This window comes from Trachypithecus francoisi, unplaced genomic scaffold (assembly GCF_009764315.1).
Source record: "Trachypithecus francoisi isolate TF-2019V2 unplaced genomic scaffold, Tfra_2.0 Lachesis_group8, whole genome shotgun sequence".
NCBI classification, from domain to species: domain Eukaryota; kingdom Metazoa; phylum Chordata; class Mammalia; order Primates; family Cercopithecidae; genus Trachypithecus; species Trachypithecus francoisi.
Genome location: NW_022681473.1, coordinates 8,981,576 through 9,001,546, shown reverse-complemented (window position 1 = coordinate 9,001,546; position 19,971 = coordinate 8,981,576). Strand labels below are relative to the sequence as shown.

General features: G+C 48.3%; 1 protein-coding gene across 4 annotated transcripts in view; it reads left to right on the top strand.

Moving 5' to 3' along the window:
• The window catches only part of CAPN1 (calpain 1), a 34,978-nt gene that overhangs the window by 13,231 nt on the left and 1,776 nt on the right, over window positions 1-19,971 (top strand). For all 4 annotated transcript variants that reach the window (XM_033207702.1, XM_033207705.1, XM_033207704.1 and 1 more), the window contains exons 11-19: window positions 14,072-14,247; window positions 15,099-15,110; window positions 15,844-16,055; window positions 16,161-16,200; window positions 17,397-17,462; window positions 17,547-17,604; window positions 18,686-18,750; window positions 19,216-19,284; window positions 19,385-19,463. In XM_033207702.1, the coding sequence (XP_033063593.1) occupies window positions 14,072-14,247; window positions 15,099-15,110; window positions 15,844-16,055; window positions 16,161-16,200; window positions 17,397-17,462; window positions 17,547-17,604; window positions 18,686-18,750; window positions 19,216-19,284; window positions 19,385-19,463 (777 nt within the window). The remainder of the gene's footprint in view (window positions 1-14,071; window positions 14,248-15,098; window positions 15,111-15,843; window positions 16,056-16,160; window positions 16,201-17,396; window positions 17,463-17,546; window positions 17,605-18,685; window positions 18,751-19,215; window positions 19,285-19,384; window positions 19,464-19,971) is intronic.

The window sequence follows — 19,971 nt, the reverse complement described above, 5'->3', positions numbered from 1 at the left end:
CAGTGATGTGATCTCGGCTCACTGCAAGCTCCGCCTCCCGGGTTTACGCCATTCTCCTGCCTCAGCCTCCCAAGTAGCTGGGACTACAGGTGCCCGCCACCTTGCCTGGCTAGTTTTTTGTATTTTTTTTTAGTAGAGACGGGGTTTCACTGTGTTAGCCAGGATGGTCTGGATCTTCTGACCTCGTGATCCGCCCGTCTCGGCCTCCCAAAATGCTGGGATTACAGGCGTGAGCCACCATGCCTGGCCTTAATTTTTTATTTTTATAGAGATGGGGGTCTCACTATGTTGCCCAGGCTTATCTCGAATTCCTGGGCTCAAGTGATCCTCCTGCCTTGGCCTCCCAAAGTGCTGAGATTACAGGTGTGAACCACTGTGTCCAGCCCTGAGTTGTATTTTCTAATATTCTTTGCATCTGTTTTCAAAGTTATTAGCACAAAGTTAGCCTAAATATTCTCTTATGTCTCGTGTGTAATAATGTCCCCCTTTTATGCATGAGATTGCTCATTTGCACTCTCTTTTGTCTTTAGTAATTCTTCAAGAAGTTTGTCAATATTAATCTTTACAAAGAAATGACTTTTGGCCAGGCATAGTGGCTCACGCCTGTAATCCCAGCACTTTGGGAGGCCGAGGCGGGTGGATCACGAGCTCAGGAGATCGAGACCATCCTGGCTAACCCAGTGAAACCCTGTCTCTACTAAAAATACAAAAAATTAGCCGGGCGTGGTGGCGGGCGCCTGTAGTCCCAGCTACTTGGGAGGCTGAGGCAGGAGAATGGTGTGAACCTGGGAGGCAGAGCTTGCAGTGAGCCGAGATTGCACCACTGCACTCCAGCCTGGGAAACAGAGTGAAACTCCGTCTCAAAAAAAAAAAAAAAAAAGAAATGACTTTTGACTTTGTTGGTACTTTGTATAGTATTTCTTTTTCTTTTATTATTTTTACTTATTTAGAGATGGGGTCTTGCTCTATTGCCCAGTCTGGAGTGCAGTGGCACAATCCTAGTTCTCTGTGATCCTAGGTCACTGCAGGCTAGATTCCTGGGCTCAGGTGATCCTCTCACTTCAGCCTCCCAGGTAGCTGGAATTATATGTGTGTGCCACTGTGCCTGGTAGTGTTTTTTTCCTTTATCATTAATCTTTACTGTTTATTATCTCATTCCTTCTACTTTCTTTGGATTTTTATTTATTTATTTATTTATTTATTTATTTATTTTGAGACGGAGTCTCACTCTGTCACCTAGGCTGCAGTGGTGCGATCTGGGCTCACTGCAACCTCCATCTCCTGGGTTTAAGTGATTCTCCTGCCTCAGCCTCCCAAGTAACTAGAATTACAGGCATGTGCCACCATGCCCAACTAATTTTTTTTTTTTTTTTTTTTTGAGACAGAGTCTCGCTCTGTCGCCCGGGCTGGAGTGCAGTGGCCGGATCTCAGCTCACTGCAAGCTCCGCCTCCTGGGTTTATGCCATTCTCCTGCCTCAGCCTCCGGAGTAGCTGGAACTACCGGCACCCGCCACCTCGCCTGGCTAGTTTTTTGTATTTTTTAGTAGAGACGGGGTTTCACCGGGTTAGCCAGGATGGTCTCGATCTCCTGACCTCGTGACCCACCTGTCTCGGCCTCCCAAAGTGCTGGGATTACAGGCTTAAGCCACCGTGCCCGGCCTAATTTTTTTATTTTTATTTTTAGTAGATACCGGGTTTCAACATGTTGGCCAGGCTGGTCTTGAACTCCTGACCTCAAGTGATCCGCCCACTCTGGGCTCCCAAAGTGCTAGGATTACAGGCGTGAGGCACCATGCTTGACCTGGATTGATTGTTTGACTTTATTTTATGACTTCTTAAATTAGATGCTTATTTCGTTTAGATTTTTAAAATTTAAGCAACTAAAGTGATAAATTTCTTTTAAGTACATCCTTAATTAAGTTACACAATTTTGATACATATTGTTTTTGAAAATTGTGAATGAATATAATTCACACACCAGAAAATTTGCACTTTTAATGTGTGAAATGTAGTGGTTTTTAGTGTACCAGTGTTGTGTAAGCATTACTGTTATCCAGAGCGTTTCTTCACCCCCTCCCCCGAAAATCCTGTAACTACTGGCCATCACTTTCTATCCCTTTCTCTCTAGCAACCATGAATCTACTTTTTGTCTCTATAAATTTACCTATTCTGGACTTTTTTGCTTTAGCATAATGTTTTCAAGGTTCATTTATGGTGTAGAAGTACTTCATCTCTTTTTTATGGCAGATTAATCTTTCATGATATGGATCTATCACACTTTGCTGATTCATTCATCAGTTGATGGACATTTGTGTTATTTCCAGTTTTTGGCTATGTGAAGAATGTTCCTGTGAACATTCATGTGCATGTGTTTGAACATATGTTTTCACTTCTCTGGGGCCTGTAACTAGGAGTGAAATTGTTGGGCCATAGGGTAATTCCATGTTTAAGTTTTTGAGGAACTGCCAGTTGTTTTCCAAAGCAGCAGCACCATTTTATTTTATTTTATTTTATTTTATTTTTTTTTGAGACGGAGTCTCGCTCTGTCGCCCAGGCTGGAGTGCAGTGGCCGGATCTCAGCTCACTGCAAGCTCCGCCTCCCGGGTTCACGCCATTCTCCTGCCTCAGCCTCCCGAGCAGCTGGGACTACAGGCGCCCGCCACCTCACCGGGCTAGTTTTTTGTATTTTTTAGTAGAGACGGGGTTTCACCGTGTTAGCCAGGATGGTCTCGATCACCAGCATGTGTGAGGGTTCTGATTTCTCCACATCCTCTTTAACACTAGTTATTGCTCTTCTTTTTGATTATAGCCATCCTAGTGGGTGTGAAGTGGTATCATTGAAGTTTTTTGTGTTTTTTTTTTTTTGAGACCGGGTCTTGCTCTATCGCCTAGGCTGAAGTGCAGTGGCGCGATCTCTGCTCACTGCAACCTCTGCCTCCCAGGTTCAAGTGATTCTCCTGCCCCAGCCTCCCTTAGTCCCTAGCTGGGACTACAGGCGCACACTGCCACACCCAGCTAATTTTTCTATTTTTAGTAGAGATGGGGTTTCACCTGTCAGACGAGTTGTGTTGGTCAGGCTGGTCTCAAACTCCTGACCTCGTGATCCACCCACATCAGCATCCCAAAGTACTGGGATTACAGGTACAAACCACCGCACCCGGCCAATTTTCTGAATTTTTAAAATCATGAACTGATGTGCTTTTTGTGCATCAATTGAGATGAATGAGGTTTTTTCCCCCTTCCTTCTATTAATGTGGTATATTACATTGATCCATTTTCCTTTGTTGAACTACCCTTGCATTCCTGGGATAAATCCCACCTCATCATGGTATATATTCCTTTTAATATACTGTTGGGTTGGGTTTGTAGCTTTTTGGGGGGGGAGTGGATTTTTGCATCTATATTCATAACTGATATTGGTTCGTAATCTTCTTTTCTTGTGGTGTCTTTATCTGGCTTTAAGGTAATGCTGGTCTCCTGGGATGAGTTAGGAAGTATCCCTTCATCTTCAGTTATTTAGAAGAGTTTCAGGATTGGTGTTAATTTGTCTTTAAATGTTTGGTGGAATTTTGAAGCCATCTGGTCCTGGACATTTCTTTGGTGAGAAGTTTTTTGTTGTTGTTGATTCAGTCTTTTTATTATTATAGGTCTATTTAGATTTTCTATTTTTCCTAGGTCGGTTTTGGTGGTTTGTTTCTTTCTAGGAATTTGTTCTTTTTGTCTATATTATCTAATTTATTATCATATAATTGTCCACAGTAGTTCCTTGTAATCTTTTTATTTTTGTTAGGTTGGTAGTGATGCTGCTCGTTAATTCCTGATTTTAGTAGTTTGAGTCCTCCGTCTTTTCTCCTGTTTAGGCCAGGTAAAGAATTGTCAATTTTGTTGAGTTTTTCAAAGAACTAACTATTGGTTTTATTGATTTTTCTTTATTGTTTATTCTCTGTTTCATGTATTTGGACTTTAATCTTTATTAGTTCTTTTCTTCTGCTTGCTTTGGGTTCAATTTGCCCACTTTCTTTTTTCTTAAATCCCAAGAACTGGTGAATGTTCATTTTCTAGTTTCTTTTTTTAAATTTAATAAATCCATTTTTTATTTGATATATCATAGTGGAACATATTTTTGGGGTACATGTGATATCTTGATAACATATACAATGTGTAGGCCGGGCGCGGTGGCTCAAGCCTGTAATCCCAGCACTTTGGGAGGCCGAGACGGGCGGATCACGAGGTCAGGAGATCGAGACCATCCTGGCTAACACGGTGAAACCCCGTCTCTACTAAAATATACAAAAAATTAGCCGGGCGAGATGGCGGGCGCCTGTAGTCCCAGCTACTCGGGAGGCTGAGGCGAGAGAATGGCGTAAACCCGGGAGGCGGAGCTTGCAGTGAGCTGAGATCCGGCCACTGCACTCCAGCCTGGGCGACAGAGCGAGACTCCGTCTCAAAAAATAAATAAATAAATAAATAAATAAACAATGTGTAATGATCAAATCAGGGTAATCGGGATCCATCGCCTCAAACATTGATCTTTTATTTGTGTCGGAGACATTACAATTCTTCTCTTTTGAAATATACAATAAACTATTGTTAACTATAATTTCCCTGCCTTACTGTCAAATACTAGAACTTATTCCTTTTATTTAACTGCCTTTTCTAGTTTGTTAAGGTGGAAGGTTAGGTTATTGATTTGATAGCTCTCTCTTTTAATATACATACATTTTTCATGGTCATGCTATGTAATTTCTCATTACCATTATCATCTCTTTCTGATAAACTAGTTATTTTAGAAGAGTGTTTTTAAAATTTAAAAAAATTTCTAACTTAATTTTCTTGTGGCAAAAAAATGTGACCTACAAAAGATCAGAGCTTTGAAGTGAACAGAAGCTGGTGCTATGGCTCAGTGTATGATGAATTTTCGTAAAGATTCCTTCGTTCTTGAAAAGACTGGCTAACAAATTGTGACTGTATGTGAAGCACTCCTAAGTATTTTAAGTATTATAATTAGCTTAACTCACACTGAGCCGATGAGGCAGGTACTATTATTATCCCTATCTTCGGGATAATAAAGAAACTGAAGCACAGAAACATTTAAGCCACTTGCTGAAGTCACTGATCTATGAAGTGGTAAAACTTGGATTTGAACCCAGGCAGAGGGATCCTGAAGTCTGTTCTCTCAACCAGTATGCTATTCTCTGAGTATTAGGGGGATTGTTCTATAATTGTCCATTATATCAAACTTATTATTTTGTCTGCTTAATCTATCGATTGTGGCTCAAGGCTGTAATCCCAGCACTTTGGGAGGCCGAGACGGGCGGATCACGAGGTCAGGAGATCGAGACCATCCTGGCTAACACGGTGAAACCCCGTCTCTACTAAAAAATACAAAAAACTAGCCGGGCGACGTGGCGGGCCCCTGTAGTCCCAGCTACTTGGGAGGCTGAGGCAGGAGAATGGCGTAAACCCGGGAGGCGGAGCTTGCAGTGAGCTGAGATCCGGCCACCACACTCCAGCCTGAGCGGCAGAGTGAGACTCCGTCTCAAAAAAAAAAAAAAATCTATCAATTACTGAAAGAAAGATGATAAAAATCGTATCCTAATGGCTTTGCCAACTTCTCTCTACATTTCTATCAATTATTTTCTTTTTTTTTTTTTTTTTTTTTTGAGATGGAGTCTCACTCTGTCGCCCAGGCTGGAGTGCAGTGGCCGGATCTCAGCTCACTGCAAGCTCCACCTCCCGGGTTCACGCCATTCTCCTGTCTCAGCCTCCCGAGTAGCTGGGACTACAGGCGCCCGCCTCGTCGCCCGGCTAGTTTTTTGTATTTTTTTAGTAGAGACGGGGTTTCACCGTATTAGCCAGGATGGTCTCGATCTCCTGACCTCGTGATCCGCCCATCTCGGCCTCCAAAGTGCTGGGATTACAGGCTTGAGCCACCGCGCCCGGCCTATTTTTCATTATATATTTTGAGCTATGATATTTGGTACATCACATTTAGAATTCTTATAAGCGCCTAGGGAATTAAACATTTTTAAAAATCTAGTGACCACCTTCATCTCTAATAATTATTTTTACTTTCCAGTCTATTTCAGCCAATGTTTCTTTTTTTTTTTTTTTTTTTTTTTTTGAGACGGAGTCTTGCTCTGTCGCCCAGGCTGGAGTGCAGTGGCGCGATCTCCACTCACTGCAAGCTCCGCCTCCCAGGTTCACACCATCCTCCTGCCTCAGCCTCCCGTGTAGCTGGGACTACAGGCGCCCGCCACATTTTTGTATTTTTAGTAGAGACGGGGTTTCACCGTGTTAGTCAGGATGGTCTCGATCTCCTGACCTCGTGATCCGCCCGTCTCGGCCTCCCAAAGTGCTAGGATTACAGGCGCGAGCCACCGCGCCCGGCCTATTTTTCATTATATATTTTGAGCTATGATATTTGGTACATCACATTTAGAATTCTTATAAGCGCCTAGGGAATTAAACATTTTTAAAAATCTAGTGACCACCTTCATCTCTAATAATTATTTTTACTTTCCAGTCTATTTCAGCCAATGTTTCTTTTTTTTTTTTTTTTTTTTTTTTTGAGACGGAGTCTTGCTCTGTCGCCCAGGCTGGAGTGCAGTGGCGCGATCTCCACTCACTGCAAGCTCCGCCTCCCAGGTTCACACCATCCTCCTGCCTCAGCCTCCCGTGTAGCTGGGACTACAGGCGCCCGCCACATTTTTGTATTTTTAGTAGAGACGGGGTTTCACCGTGTTAGTCAGGATGGTCTCGATCTCCTGACCTCGTGATCCGCCCGTCTCGGCCTCCCAAAGTGCTAGGATTACAGGCGCGAGCCACCGCGCCCGGCCAGCCAATGTTTCTATAGCTAATTCGGGAGGGTTTTTTGTTGAATTTTTAAAATATATCTTTTTATACTCTTTGATGTCCAATCTTTCTATAGCCCAATGTTTTGTTTTCTTGTAAACAGCACTAGCTGACTTTTTAGTAATCCAGTTTGAAAAATTTTGTCCATGGCCAGGCGCGGCGGCTCACACCTGTAATCCCAGAACTTTGGGAGGCCCAGGCAGATGGATCACCTGAGGTCAGGAGTTCAAGACCAGCCTGGCCAACATGGTGAAACTCCATCTCTACCAAAAATACAAAAATTAGCCGGGCAAGGTTGGTGTGGGTGCCTGTAATGCCAGGTACTTGGGAGACTGAGGCAGGAGAATCACTTGAACCCAGGAGGTGGAGGTTGCAGTGAGCCAAGATTGTGCCATTGCACTCCAGCCTGGGTGACAAGAGCAAAACTCTATCTCAAAAAAAAAGAAAAAAAAAGGAAAATTTTGTCCTTTGACTAGAGAGTTTAGTTCATTTACACTCACAGTGATTAATGCTGTGTTTATTTCAGCTGACTTATGTTTTTACTTATTTTCTGCCTGTCTTTCCTGTCATGCTGCCCTTTGTATTGAGTTCCTGCTTTTCTCTCTACTAGTTTTTTTCTCTGTGAGTTTGAAAGACATAAGAGTTTGCTTAATACATACTGAAGTTAGTTAATCAGTTTCTTTCTTTTTTTTTTTCCTGAGACAGGGTCTGGCTGTGTCACCCAGGCTGGAGTGTGGTGGCGTGATCTCAGCTCACTGCAACCTCTGTCTTCTGGGCTCAAGCCATCCTCCCACCTGAGCTTCCCGAGTAGCTGAGTGGTACTACAGGCACACACGACCATGCCTGGCTAATTTTCGCACTTTTTTGGTAGAGATGGGGTTTTGCTTTGTTACACAGGCTGGTCTCAAACTCCTAGCTCAAGCCATCCACCTGCCTCAGCCTCCCAAAGTGCTAGGGTTACAGGCATGAGCCCCCTCACCCAGCCCTAATCAATGTCTTTACCCTCCTCTTGAACAATGCAAAAACTTTAGAAATTCAGCCTGAATCACCCCTTTCCTTTGTTTATGATGCTATGGTGGGCTAATATTTTAATTCTGAAGTGTTTTTTTTTTTTGTCTCAAACATCATCATTTGAGATAACATGAGCTATCTCAAACATTATGATTTGAGATAGCACATGTTATTTGGATTACCCATAGAATAACAGTATTTTTGTTCAGCATTCTCAGACCTTTCATCTGAGATCATTTGCCATCCACCTGAAACATATCCTTTGTATTTCCTTTGTTTTGTTTTCTTTTTGAGCAGGCTTGACCTCGTGGTCTCAGGTGAGCCTCTCACCTCAGCCTCTCAAGTAGCTAGGACTACAGCCACCATGCCCAGATAATATATATATATATATTTTTTTTGCGGTGGGGAGTTGACAGAGTCTCACTCTGTTCCCCGGGCTGGAGTGCAGTTGTGCGATCTTGACTCACCACAACCTCTGCCTCCCAAGTTCAAGCGATTCTTCTGCATCAGCCTCCCAAGTAGCTGGGATTATAGGTGTGCACCACCACACGCAGCTAATTTTTGTATTTTTAGTAGAGATGGGGTTTCACCATGTTGACCAGGCTGGTCTCGAACTCCTGGCCTCAAGTGATCCATCTGCCTCAGCCTCCCAAAGTGCTGGGATTACAGGCGTGAGCCACCACGCCCAGCCCCAGGTTAGTCCTGAACTCCTGGGTGCAAGTGATCCTCCTTCCTTGGCCTCTCAACGTGCTGGGATTACAGGCATGAAGTACCACACCTGGTCCTTTTTGTATTTTTTTTTTTTAGCAAGGATCTGTGGGTTATAAACTTTCTCAGTGTTTGTCTAAAATGCCTTTAGAGTGTGCTTATTCTTGACGGTTCTCTGGATATAGAATTCTGGCTTGACATTATTTTCAGCCTATCAAAGACACTATTATTCCTTATTCTGCTTCCATCATCGCTATGTGAGCCAGGAGTCTGTCTACCTTGCCTTCTGGAAAAAATCTTAAATTTTTTTTTCTTTCATACTATACGATGCACCAAAATGCGTGGAGGTATGGATTTCTTTTCATTCTGCTTTGAATGTATTGAACTTCCTGGCTCTGAATTGATGTCTTTCAACAATTTTAGAAAATTTGTAGTCATGATCTTTGAGAATATCACCTCCTTCCCACTCTCTGTATATTCTAATCAAATATAAACTGGACCTTCTCACTCAATCCTCTCTTTCTCTTAATCTTGCTTTTAGATTTCCCATCTCTTAGTGTCTCTGGATTGCATTCTGGGTTGTTCCTTCAGTTCCTTTCTCAGTTCACTAATTTTCTTTTTTGCTCTGTCAAATCTGTTGGTTATTTCTTCCAAGAACTTAATTTCAATTTAAAAAATTTTATTTCTAGAAGATATAATGGATCTTTTCAAATCTGTTCATTTTTGCTAACATTTGCAAACTTTTCATTTATCATTTATTCTTTAAATATAGCAAGCATAGTCTTTTTTTTTTTTTTTTTTTTTTTTTTTTGAGACAGAGTCTCGCTCTGTCGCCCAGGCTGGAGTGCAGTGGCCGGTTCTCAGCTCACTGCAAGCTCCGCCTCCCGGGTTTATGCCATTCTCCTGCCTCAGCCTCCCGAGTAGCTGGGACTACAGGCGCCCGCCACCTCGCCCGGCTAGTTTTTTGTATTTTTTAGTAGAGACAGGGTTTCACCGTGTTAGCCAGGATGGTCTCGATCTCCTGACCTCGTGATCCGCCCGTCTCGGCGTCCCAAAGTGCTGGGATTACAGGCTTGAGCCACTGCGCCCGGCCGCATAGTCTTATATTCTGTGTCTGATAAGGTCAATATCTGAAGTCTTAGTGGGCAGTTTTTGTCCACTGTGGCTGCTGCTCAGTTATCACGCTTTGTTCGCTTGTGAGATCTCTGCCTTGCTTGGCCTAGAAGTTCACCTGTGAGAGAGTTCTTTGAGTCCTCAGATAAAGTTAAATTGCTCCAGGGTGTTTCTGCTAGTCACCTGGAATGCCACCAATACAGAACACCGTTTTCGTTCTTTTTTATTTATTTATTTTTTGAGACACAGTCTTGCTCTGGCTGGAGTGCAATGGCACAATCTCAGCTCACTTCAGCCTCGTTATCCCAGGCTCAAGGAATCCTTCCACCTCAGCCTCCCCATTAGCTGGGACTACTGGCAGACAGCACCATGCCCAACTAATATTTGTAGAGATGGGGTTTTACCGCCTCACCCAGGCTGGTTTTGAGCTCCAGGACTCATGCGATCTGCCTGCTTCAGCCTCCCAAAGTGCTAGGATTACAGGCATGAGTCACCACACCCAGACTTTTTCTTTTTTTTTCTTTTTTTTTTTTTTTTGAGACAGAGTCTTACTCTGTTGCCCAGGCTAGAGTGCAGTGGTGTGATCTCGGCTCACTGCAACCTCCAGTCCCCAGGTTTAAGCAGTTCTCTGCCTCAACCTCCTGAGTTTGAGCTGGGATTACAGGCGTGTGCCACCACACCCAGCTAAATTTTTATATTTTTAGTAGAGATGGGGTTTCACTATCTTGGCCAGGCTGGTCTTGAACTCCTGACCTTGTGATCCACCTGCCTTGGCCTCCCAAAGTGCTGGGATTACAGGTGTGAGCCACCACATCTGGCCACCTTGTTCTTTTTTTGAGACAGGGTCTCACTCTGTCACCCAGGCTGGAGTACAGTGGTGCAATCATAGCTCACTGCAGCCTCAGTCTTCTGGGCTCAAACTATCCTCCCAAGTAGCTGGGACTATGATAGAGACACATACCACACACCCAGCTAACTTCTTAAATTTTTTGTAGCGATGGGGTCTTGCTAGGTTGCCTAGGCTGGTGTTGAACTCCTGGGCTCAAGTGATCCTCCCACCTCAGCCTCCTGATTTACCTGGGACTACAGATCCATGCCACCATGCCTAGCTCATTTTTTTACTTTTTGTAGTGATGGGGTCTCCCTATGTTGCCCAAGCTGGTCTTGAACTCCTGGGCTCAAGCAGTCCTCCCACCTCGGTCTCCCAAAACACTGGGATTACAGTCCATCAGCCACTGTGCCTGGTGCAGGACACTTTTAAAACTAAATTATCTTCTTAAGGTTTCACAGGCAATGTGAATTAAAACTGAAAGGTCATATGAAGGCTGGCTTGAGGTTATTTTTCCTTCCCTCCAGGGAGGTTTAATTTTCTTTCTCTTTTTTTTTTTTTTTTTTTTTTTTTTTTGAGACACAGTCTTGGTCTGTTGCCCTGGCTGGAGTGCAGTGGCATGATCTTGGCTCACTGAACCTCCGCCTCCTGGGTTCAAGCGATTCTCCTGCCTCATCCTCCTGAGTAAGTGGGACTACAGGTGCCCACCACGCCTGACTAATTTCTGTATTTTTTCAGTAGAGACTGGGTTTTACCATGTTGGCCAGGCTGGTCTCAAACTCCTGACCTCAAATGATCCACCCCCCTCAGCCTCCCACAGTGTTGGGATTACAGGCGTGAGCCACTGTGCCCCAGCCTAATTTTCTTTCATACTTAATTGCTGACATTCCTGATAGGGGGTTCCAGTTTAATTGCAAGAACCTCCTATTGGATTCTCTACCTCAGGTAGATCTTTATCACCTGCTTCTATACCCCGGGACTCAGGGGTCTACAGAAGCCCTTTAGCATTATTTACCTTGCAGGGTTCCTACTTTCTATTTTTTAAAAACATCTTTATTGATAGTTAATTCACATACCATACAAGTCACCTATTCAAAGTTACAATTTAAATATACTGAAGTATATTACGATTTATTTTATTTATTTGTTCGTTTATTTGTTTATTGAGACGGAGTCTCGCTCTGTCGCCCAGGCTGGAGTGCAGTGGTGCAATCTCGGCTCACTGCAACCTCTGTCTCCTAGGTTCAAGCAGTTCTCCTACCTCAGCCTTCTAGGTAGCTGCGATTACAGGTGCCTGCCACCACGGCCACCTAATTTTTGCATTTTTAGTACAGGCAGGGTTTCACCACGTTGGCCAGGCTGGTCTCAAACTCATGACCTTAGGTGATCCAGCTGCCTCGGACTCCCAAAGTGCAGGGATTACAGGCATGAGCCACCACGCCTGGCCGTGTATTACGATTTAAATATACTATTAAACATACAATTTAAATATACTATTTAAAGTATATTCACAGAGTTGTGCAACCATCACCATGTCAATTTTAGAACATTTCATTATCCCAAAAACAAATGAGGTACTCCTTAGCCATGATTCCCCAGCCCTCCCAGCAGCCCTGGCAACCATGAATCTACTTCTTATCTCTATGGATTTTCCTATTCAGGATATTTCATGTGAACAGGATTGTATAATACATGGTCCTTTGTGGCTGGCCATTTTCACTTAGCATAATGTTTTCAAGATTCCTCCATGTTGGCCGGGCGCAGTGGCTCAAGCCTGTAATCCCAGCACTTTGGGAGACCGAGACGGGCGGATCACTAGGTCAAGAGATCGAGACCATCCTGGCTAACACAGTGAAACCCCATCTCTACTAAAAAAAAATAAAAAAAAAAAAAAGATTCCTCCATGTTGTAGCATGTATGTTGTACCTCTTGGTTGCCAAATAGTATCCCATTGTTGGGCTCTACATTTTGTATATTCACTCTTTAGTTGATGGATAATTGGGTAGTTTCATCCACTCAGCTGTTATAAATAATGCAGCCATTAACTTTTTTTTTTTTTTTTTTTTTTTTTTTTTTGCTATGGAATCTTGCTCACCGCCCAGGCTGGAGTGCAGTGGCACGATCTTGGCTCACTGCAACCTCTGCCTCTGGGTTCAAGTGATTCCCCTGCCTCAGCCTCCTGAGTAGCTGGGATTACAGGCATGCGCCACCACGCCCAGCTAATTTTATGGGTTGTTTATTTGTTTTTGAGACTGAGTCTCACTCTGTCGCCCAGACTGGTACGCCACGGTACGATCTCAGCTCACTGCAACTTCCGCCTCCCGGGTTTAAGCGATTCTCCTGCCTCAGCCTCCCAAGTAGCTGGGACTACAGGCATAGGCCACCATGGCAGGCTAATTTTTGTATTTTTAGTAGAGGTGGGATTTCACCAAATTGGCCAGGCTGGTCTCAACACTCCTGACCTCAAGAGCGTGGCAGGGCGCGGTGGCTCATGCCTGCAATCCCAGCACTTTGGGAGAAGAAGGCATGAGCCACCGCGCCCTGCCACGCTCTTATGAACAAGCCTCTGCATGGACACATGTTTTCATTTCTCTTGGGTATAGAGCTGGGAGTGGAATTTCTGGGTCATATGAAGCTCTGTGTTTAACCTTTTGAGAAACTGCCAGAGGGTTCTTTGGAGCAGCTGCAACATTTTACATTCCTGCCAGCATCCTGTGAGGTTTCGATCCCTCCACATCCTCACCCAAGTTGTTATTATCTTTATTATTATTATTGTCACTGGAGAGCAGGGGATGCTGTACCTTTAAAAATAAGTTTTGCAGTTTACCGTTCTATCCCGCACTGGGTTGTTTTAATCAAGAGGGTTCTTCAGGCAGCAAAATGACCCAACTGCCAGAAATGCAAGCCCCTGCCTTCCCTTGCTGGTTGGCTGTGGCCTCCTGTCGGACCCCTGCTTTTCTCTTGCCCTCTTCTAAGTGTTTGTCCACACAGCACTCTAGCCACCTTTTAGAGTCCTAATTCAGTCACATCCCTCCTTGCTGCAAGCTGTGGGAGGGTCCTTACCCTTTGCTTCGGTCCACACGCCCCTAGCCCCTGGCCGGCTCCTGCGAGCTCTGCGGCCGCCCTGGATCTCCGTGTTCCCTGGAACCTCTGTAGGTGCTCGCTGTCCGCAGATGCGTGGGGCCCTTCCCCACCTCTGCTCTGGGGTGCCCTCCGCCTGGCTGCTGCTTCTCAGTGGCTTCCGAGGGCAGCCCCTTTGGGTCTCAGCGCATAGGCCCCCTACTCTGATCTACTCTGCTTGCTTTTTTTTTTTGCAATTGCTCTGCTCGCTAACCTAACGGACTTGCTCACACTTAAGCCTCTAGTTTCCAAATACAGGCCGTGAGGGCATGGACCGAGCCTGGCCCAGCCTGCCCATCACCCTGCCTGCTCCCTGCGCTCAGTAATACTTGTTGAAGGAATGAATGCACACACGGGAGCGTGCTGGGGAGGTTTGGGGGCCACTTGGCTCTGCCCCGCCCTGCCTCTGATCCCCACCTCCTCACCTGCCCGCAGCCACCTTCTGGGTGAACCCCCAGTTCAAGATCCGGCTGGATGAGACGGATGACCCAGACGACTACGGGGACCGCGAGTCAGGCTGCAGCTTCGTGCTCGCCCTTATGCAGAAGCACCGCCGCCGCGAGCGCCGCTTCGGCCGCGACATGGAGACTATTGGCTTTGCAGTCTACGAGGTGAGCAGGGTGGATCCCCGGCGGATCTCACTGAGCAGGCAGAGGACCTAGCACCCCCCTACCCGCAGCGCACTCAGACTTCCGCCAGGGACCATAACCTTCCCCCCAAATTCCACCCCACACCCCCACTCTCCACTCCCGCCACCATCCTGAGGGCTGGGAAATCTCAGCCTCCAGGAGGCACTTGCTGAGGCCCTCTGGCCGAAAGAGAGGAAGAGGGTTGGCTCAGGGAAGGGAGATTCTGGGATTAACCTCCCGCTTAGAGGGCGGCCTGCTGCTCTTGGAGGAGGGAGCTGGCTCAGCTGACGCCCGGAAGTACTGAGCTTTCTGTCTTGGAGGCTGTGAGCAGAAGCTGGCAGGGGAAACACAGGGGGTAGGGAGGGCCTGTTGGCCAAGGTGAGGCTGTGCCAGTCGTTCTGTGATTAGAACGCCTTGCTCTTGCCCTATATCTGCCCTGCTTCACACACTGCCCTCAAGACAGGGACAGAAACTTCTGGACCTCGCTGGTGGCATTCTTGGCCCACACCCAGACCCCCTGGCAGCAGCCTGCGGTGGCCCTTTCCTGTCCCTGGGCTTTGGAACATTGCAGTTGGCCACCCCGAGGGCTGGCCTGGAGCCTCTGACTCAAGAGTGGAGTCCTAGGGCAGACATTCCCAGGACCAAGAGGACCCTGCCTGAGCCCTCCCTCCTGGGGCCCTGCTCTGGTGCAGGGACCAGATCTCGGTCCCCAGGGCCTTCTGCCTCCTCATCCCATCAGTCCCAGCTGAGAACTCAGGACCTCTGCCCAGCACGCACCATGACCCCGCCCTGGGACAGACACACGTCTCTGACTTCCCGTGTCTCTCTTGCAGGTCCCTCCGGAGGTAGGTGTGGCACTTGACCCACCTGCAGTCACACACCTCTGATGGTGCCACAGGGGAGCAGCCCAGTGGCAAACCCACCCTGGCCTGGAGAGCTAAGAAGTCACCTTGTTTCACTGCTTGAAAAATGCTTCTCCCCACCTGTTCAGTGGGCAGAGCAAACATTGCTCTCCTAAGGGGCAGCACAGGTAGTCAGTGAGGGAGCTGGATTTGAGCCCTGGTCCTCAGAGCTCCTGTCTGACATGTACACATGAGGCTCTTTCTGCCTTCTCATCTACACCAAGTAAGTGCCAGCTAGGGCAGTCTAGCAATGTCAGGAACAGGGCATTAGACAAGCTAAGAGTTCTGTACCCTTGAGCAGTTGCTTAAGCTCCGAGCCTGTGTTTGTGTCTGTAAAATGGGCATAACAGCAGAACAGCAAATGAGGTGCTGAGTACCCTGCAGTGCCTGACCTGGGGAAAGCTCCCAGTGATAATAATGACCATGTTATTGAAACACATGCCTGATCTGCAATCTGGTGCTCCTCTCTTCTGCAGTAAGTAGGGTTGTTACATTTGACAGACGAGGAAACTGAGGCAAAATGTCTTGTTAGGGTCACACAGGCTGTGAGTGAGTCATGTCCTAGCTCTCCAGCTCCTTGGCCAGGACAAGGAGCCTGGAGTCTGGGTCTGGGGGCGGCCCCTGAAGGTGGGCTGAGTGGGCAGTTGCAGCCCTGCTCCCTCCTCCCTCCCATCAGCTGGTGGGCCAGCCGGCCCTACACTTGAAGCGCGATTTCTTCCTGGCCAATGCGTCTCGGGCGCGCTCAGAGCAATTCATCAACCTGCGAGAGGTCAGCACCCGCTTCCGCCTGCCACCTGGGGAGTATGTGGTGGTGCCCTCCACCTTCGAACCCAACAAGGAGGGCGACTTCGTGCTGCGCTTCTTCTCGGAGAAGAGTGCTGGGACCGCGTGAGTCATGGACCAGCCCCTGCCACTCTCCCCTCTCTCAACCTCCCCCACTTGGCCCTCTACTGTCCCCCTCTGACTGGCTCCTTTCCTCCCCACTCTCTGCAGGGAGCTGGATGACCAGATCCAGGCCAATCTCCCCGACGAGGTGCGTGGTCCCACCCTACCAGACCCTGTCCTCTTCTCTTCCTCACCCCTGGGTGTGTGATGGGGACCCAGGTGTCCTGTCCCCTGAGTTCCTGCTAACAGGGAAGATCCCCTCCTGGCCGGAGCCATAGGAGTAATGCTAATCCCTCATCGACCCAACACTTCACAGTTTGCAGAGGACCTGTGATACTAATGGCACAGGCCCTGAGCTCTCACCTGGTGGCGGGTTTGTGCTGAGTACTTCACCTGTGTTACCTCATTTCCTCCCCACATCAACCCTGTCCGGGTCTTGTTACTATACCTCCTCTGAATGGGAAATTCAGGTTCACAGAGGTTAGGGAACTTGCCTGAGGCCATACAGTAGGGATCCAAACTCTTGCCTTTTTTTTTTTTGACACACAGTCTCACTCTGTCACCCAGGCTGGAGTGCAATGGTGTGATCTCGGCTCACTGGTGATTCTCCTGCCTCAGCCTCCCTAGTAGCTGGGATTACAGGCACGTGCCACCATGCCCGGCTAATTTTTGTATTTTTAGTAGAGACAGGGTTTCACCATATTGGCCAGGCAGATCTCGAACTCCTGACCTCAGGTGATCCACCCACCTCGGCCTCCCAGAGTGCTGGGATTACATGCATGAGCCATGGCACCCGGCCCAAACTCTTGCCTTTTACTCCCTGAGCTGCACAGCACCCCCTTCATTTAGGTCACGAGTCCTGGGTATGGAGTAGGGCAGGGCTGGGACAAGATTCCCTTTTCACAGATTAGAAAAGTGAGACTCAAACTGGGTGCGGTGGCTCACACCTGTAATCCTAGCACTTTGGGAGGCTGAAGTGGGCAGATCACCTGAGGTCGGGAGTTCGAGACCAGTCTGGCCAACATGGCAAAACCCCATCTCTACTAAAAATACAAAAATTAGCCAGGCATGGTGGTGGGCACCTGTAATCCCAGCTACTCAGGAGTCTGAGGCAGGGAGAATGACTTGAACCTGGGAGATGGAGGTTGCAGTGAACTGAGATCGCGCCACTGCACTCCAGCCTGGGTGACAGAGTGAGACTCCGTCTCAAAAAGAAAAGAAAAGTGAGGCTCAGAGAAGCGAAGTGACTTGTAGCAGATATGCGACCTCAGCCCTCCCTCCAGCCGCCTCCACACAGGCAGGGCCAGGGCCTCTCTTACCTGCTTTCTCCCCTTCTTGGTCCAGCAAGTGCTCTCAGAAGAGGAGATTGATGAGAACTTCAAGGCCCTCTTCAGGCAGCTGGCAGGGGAGGTAGGTTGGGGCATGGTGGGTTGGGAGGGGCCTGTGAGGGGCAGCCCTTTCCTGGGGCAGGTGCTACCTCCTCTCTCTCCCCAGGACATGGAGATCAGCGTGAAGGAGCTGCGGACAATCCTCAACAGGATCATCAGCAAACGTGAGTCCCCGCGGGGCTGCTGCACCACCCCACCATTTCTTCCACATCAGAATCCAGGCCACTGCCCACACACTGAGCTGAACCCCACCCCTTGGTATGCATGAATCAGGGAACCCTCCAGATTTTCTGAGCCCAGTTTCCTGCCATTTCCATCCCATACTCCCCCTCCTGACCTGCCATCCTGAGAATCCCTGTGCTCGGGTGCTGTGCCTTTGTGAGATTAGACGCACAGCCTGGCCAGGCACAGTGGCTCACACCTGTAGTCCCAACATTCTGGGAGGCTGAGGCAGGAGTCGCTTCAGTCCAGGAGTTCAAGACCAGCCTGGACTATATGGAGAGACCCTGTCTCTACAAAAAAGTACAAAAATTAGCCAGGCCTGGTGGCGTGCACCTGTAGTCCCAGCTACTCAGGAGGCTGAGTTGGGAGGATGGCTTGAGCCCAGGGAGGTTGAGACTGCAGTGAGCTGTGATCACATCAGTGCACTCCAGCCTGGGCAACACAGCAAGACCCTGTCTCAAAAAAAAAAAAAAAAAAAGCAGGAGCAGCACCTTAGTGCCAAGGAAAAGTCTACCCTTCCTCTCAAAGCCTCCTGGACCAGGCTGAGTGGCTTGGGGAAAAAGCCATGTGACTGGCTTTACTCCCCAGTGCAGACAACTGTTGGCAACCCCACCCCTCCCCTCCCCTCCCCTCCCCTCGGCTTTGTTGCCACTGACCTCCATCCACACGGTTTCCTTAACCAGAGCCTCTCTCCTCCTATCCTTGCTAGTGAAGCACTGCCTACCCTCCTAGCAGCAAGCCCTGCCCTGCCCCATCTTTCTACCCAATTTTGCGCTTTTCTGTTTCACACTCGTTTCTTTTTACTTTGGATTAATTGTGGCTGTTGGGACTTTGGCTTGATTGCTAACATGCTTTACCTGTACTTCCTGATGATACAAACAATCCTGCCCACTTCCTCTGCCAGGTATTGCACCCACTGGGCAGGATTTGTGCTTCCCTGACTCTACCCTGCCCCGTGCTCCCAGTAGGGGCAGGTGCAGGAATCTCGCTAGGTGGAGATGGTGGAATTGGTTTTTCTTGCAGACAAAGACCTGCGGACCAAGGGCTTCAGCCTAGAGTCGTGCCGCAGCATGGTGAACCTCATGGATGTATCCTTCCATTTGCTTTTGTCTCCTGAGTGGGGTTTTGGGTGGAGGTATCCGTGCTGGGAAAACTGTCCCAGGACAATGCAGAGAACGGGACAGAGCCATGTGAAGTGTGGACACACACACAGTGCCTCATGCTCAGATACCTCCCTGGACATCTTCCTGTTGGTTGGGAGGGAGAAACTGAGGCACAGACCTGTGTCAAGTGAAAGGTGGAGCAAGACCTGGGTCTCCATTGACCCTGAGGCTGGTGCTGTTTCTGACCCCTCCCCAGCCCACTCCACTGCAGCCCAGCTCAGAACGATGCAAGACCGGCTGTGGGCTGACTGTGTGTGGCTTTTGCTGCTTCTCCTCACCCAACCCCAAGTCGGCTTGCTGGCTCTGCGGCCGTCTCCCCTTCCGCACAGTTGCCCACTCTCTCCCATGCCTGGTCTAAGTGGTAGAATTTCCTTCTTAACGGCCACCCAGCGTGATGGCAATGGGAAGCTGGGCCTGGTGGAGTTCAACATCCTGTGGAACCGCATCCGGAATTACCTAGTAGGTTGTCCCCACTCACCTCAGTCGTGTAGGTGCGGGCCGGGCAGGCAGGAAGGGCCGGGTGACTCAGCCTGGCCCTCACCCTCTGCCCCCACCCCAGTCCATCTTCCGGAAGTTTGACCTGGACAAGTCGGGCAGCATGAGTGCCTATGAGATGCGGATGGCCATCGAGTCGGCAGGTGAGACCCCAGGGCTGATGGCACCTGTGGGGCCTGGGACAGGTAGCCCCACTGCTCCTATGCCCCAGGCCCTTGTCCCTGCGGTGCTGGTGGTGACGTGGTAACAGCCATCTTGTCCTTTTCCCCGCAGTTACTGAGCTAAGTGCGTTACTGGGTTTCCTTCCTTCCTTCCTCTCTGCAGCCTAACGAGGCTAGGGTCTTTTACCATCCCCACTGTGCACATGACAAAAGAGAAGCGCAGAGAAGGAAAGTGACTGACCTCAGGCCTCACAGCCAGAAGTGGGCAGAGCCAGGCGGCAGAGCCTCCAGTGAGGGAGATGCAGGGCTCACCCACACCAGCCCACTTAAGCACGAGGCCAGGGCATTCAGCACAAACTAAGCTGGACCCCTGAGCCCTCACTGGCCTGCTCCTGATTCCCTGGCATGACCTGCGCCCAGAGACTGGCACTCACTTGCCCAGCCCCTCACAGCTACTGGCCCTGCCCAGGAGGCCTTCCTGCCCCTTCTG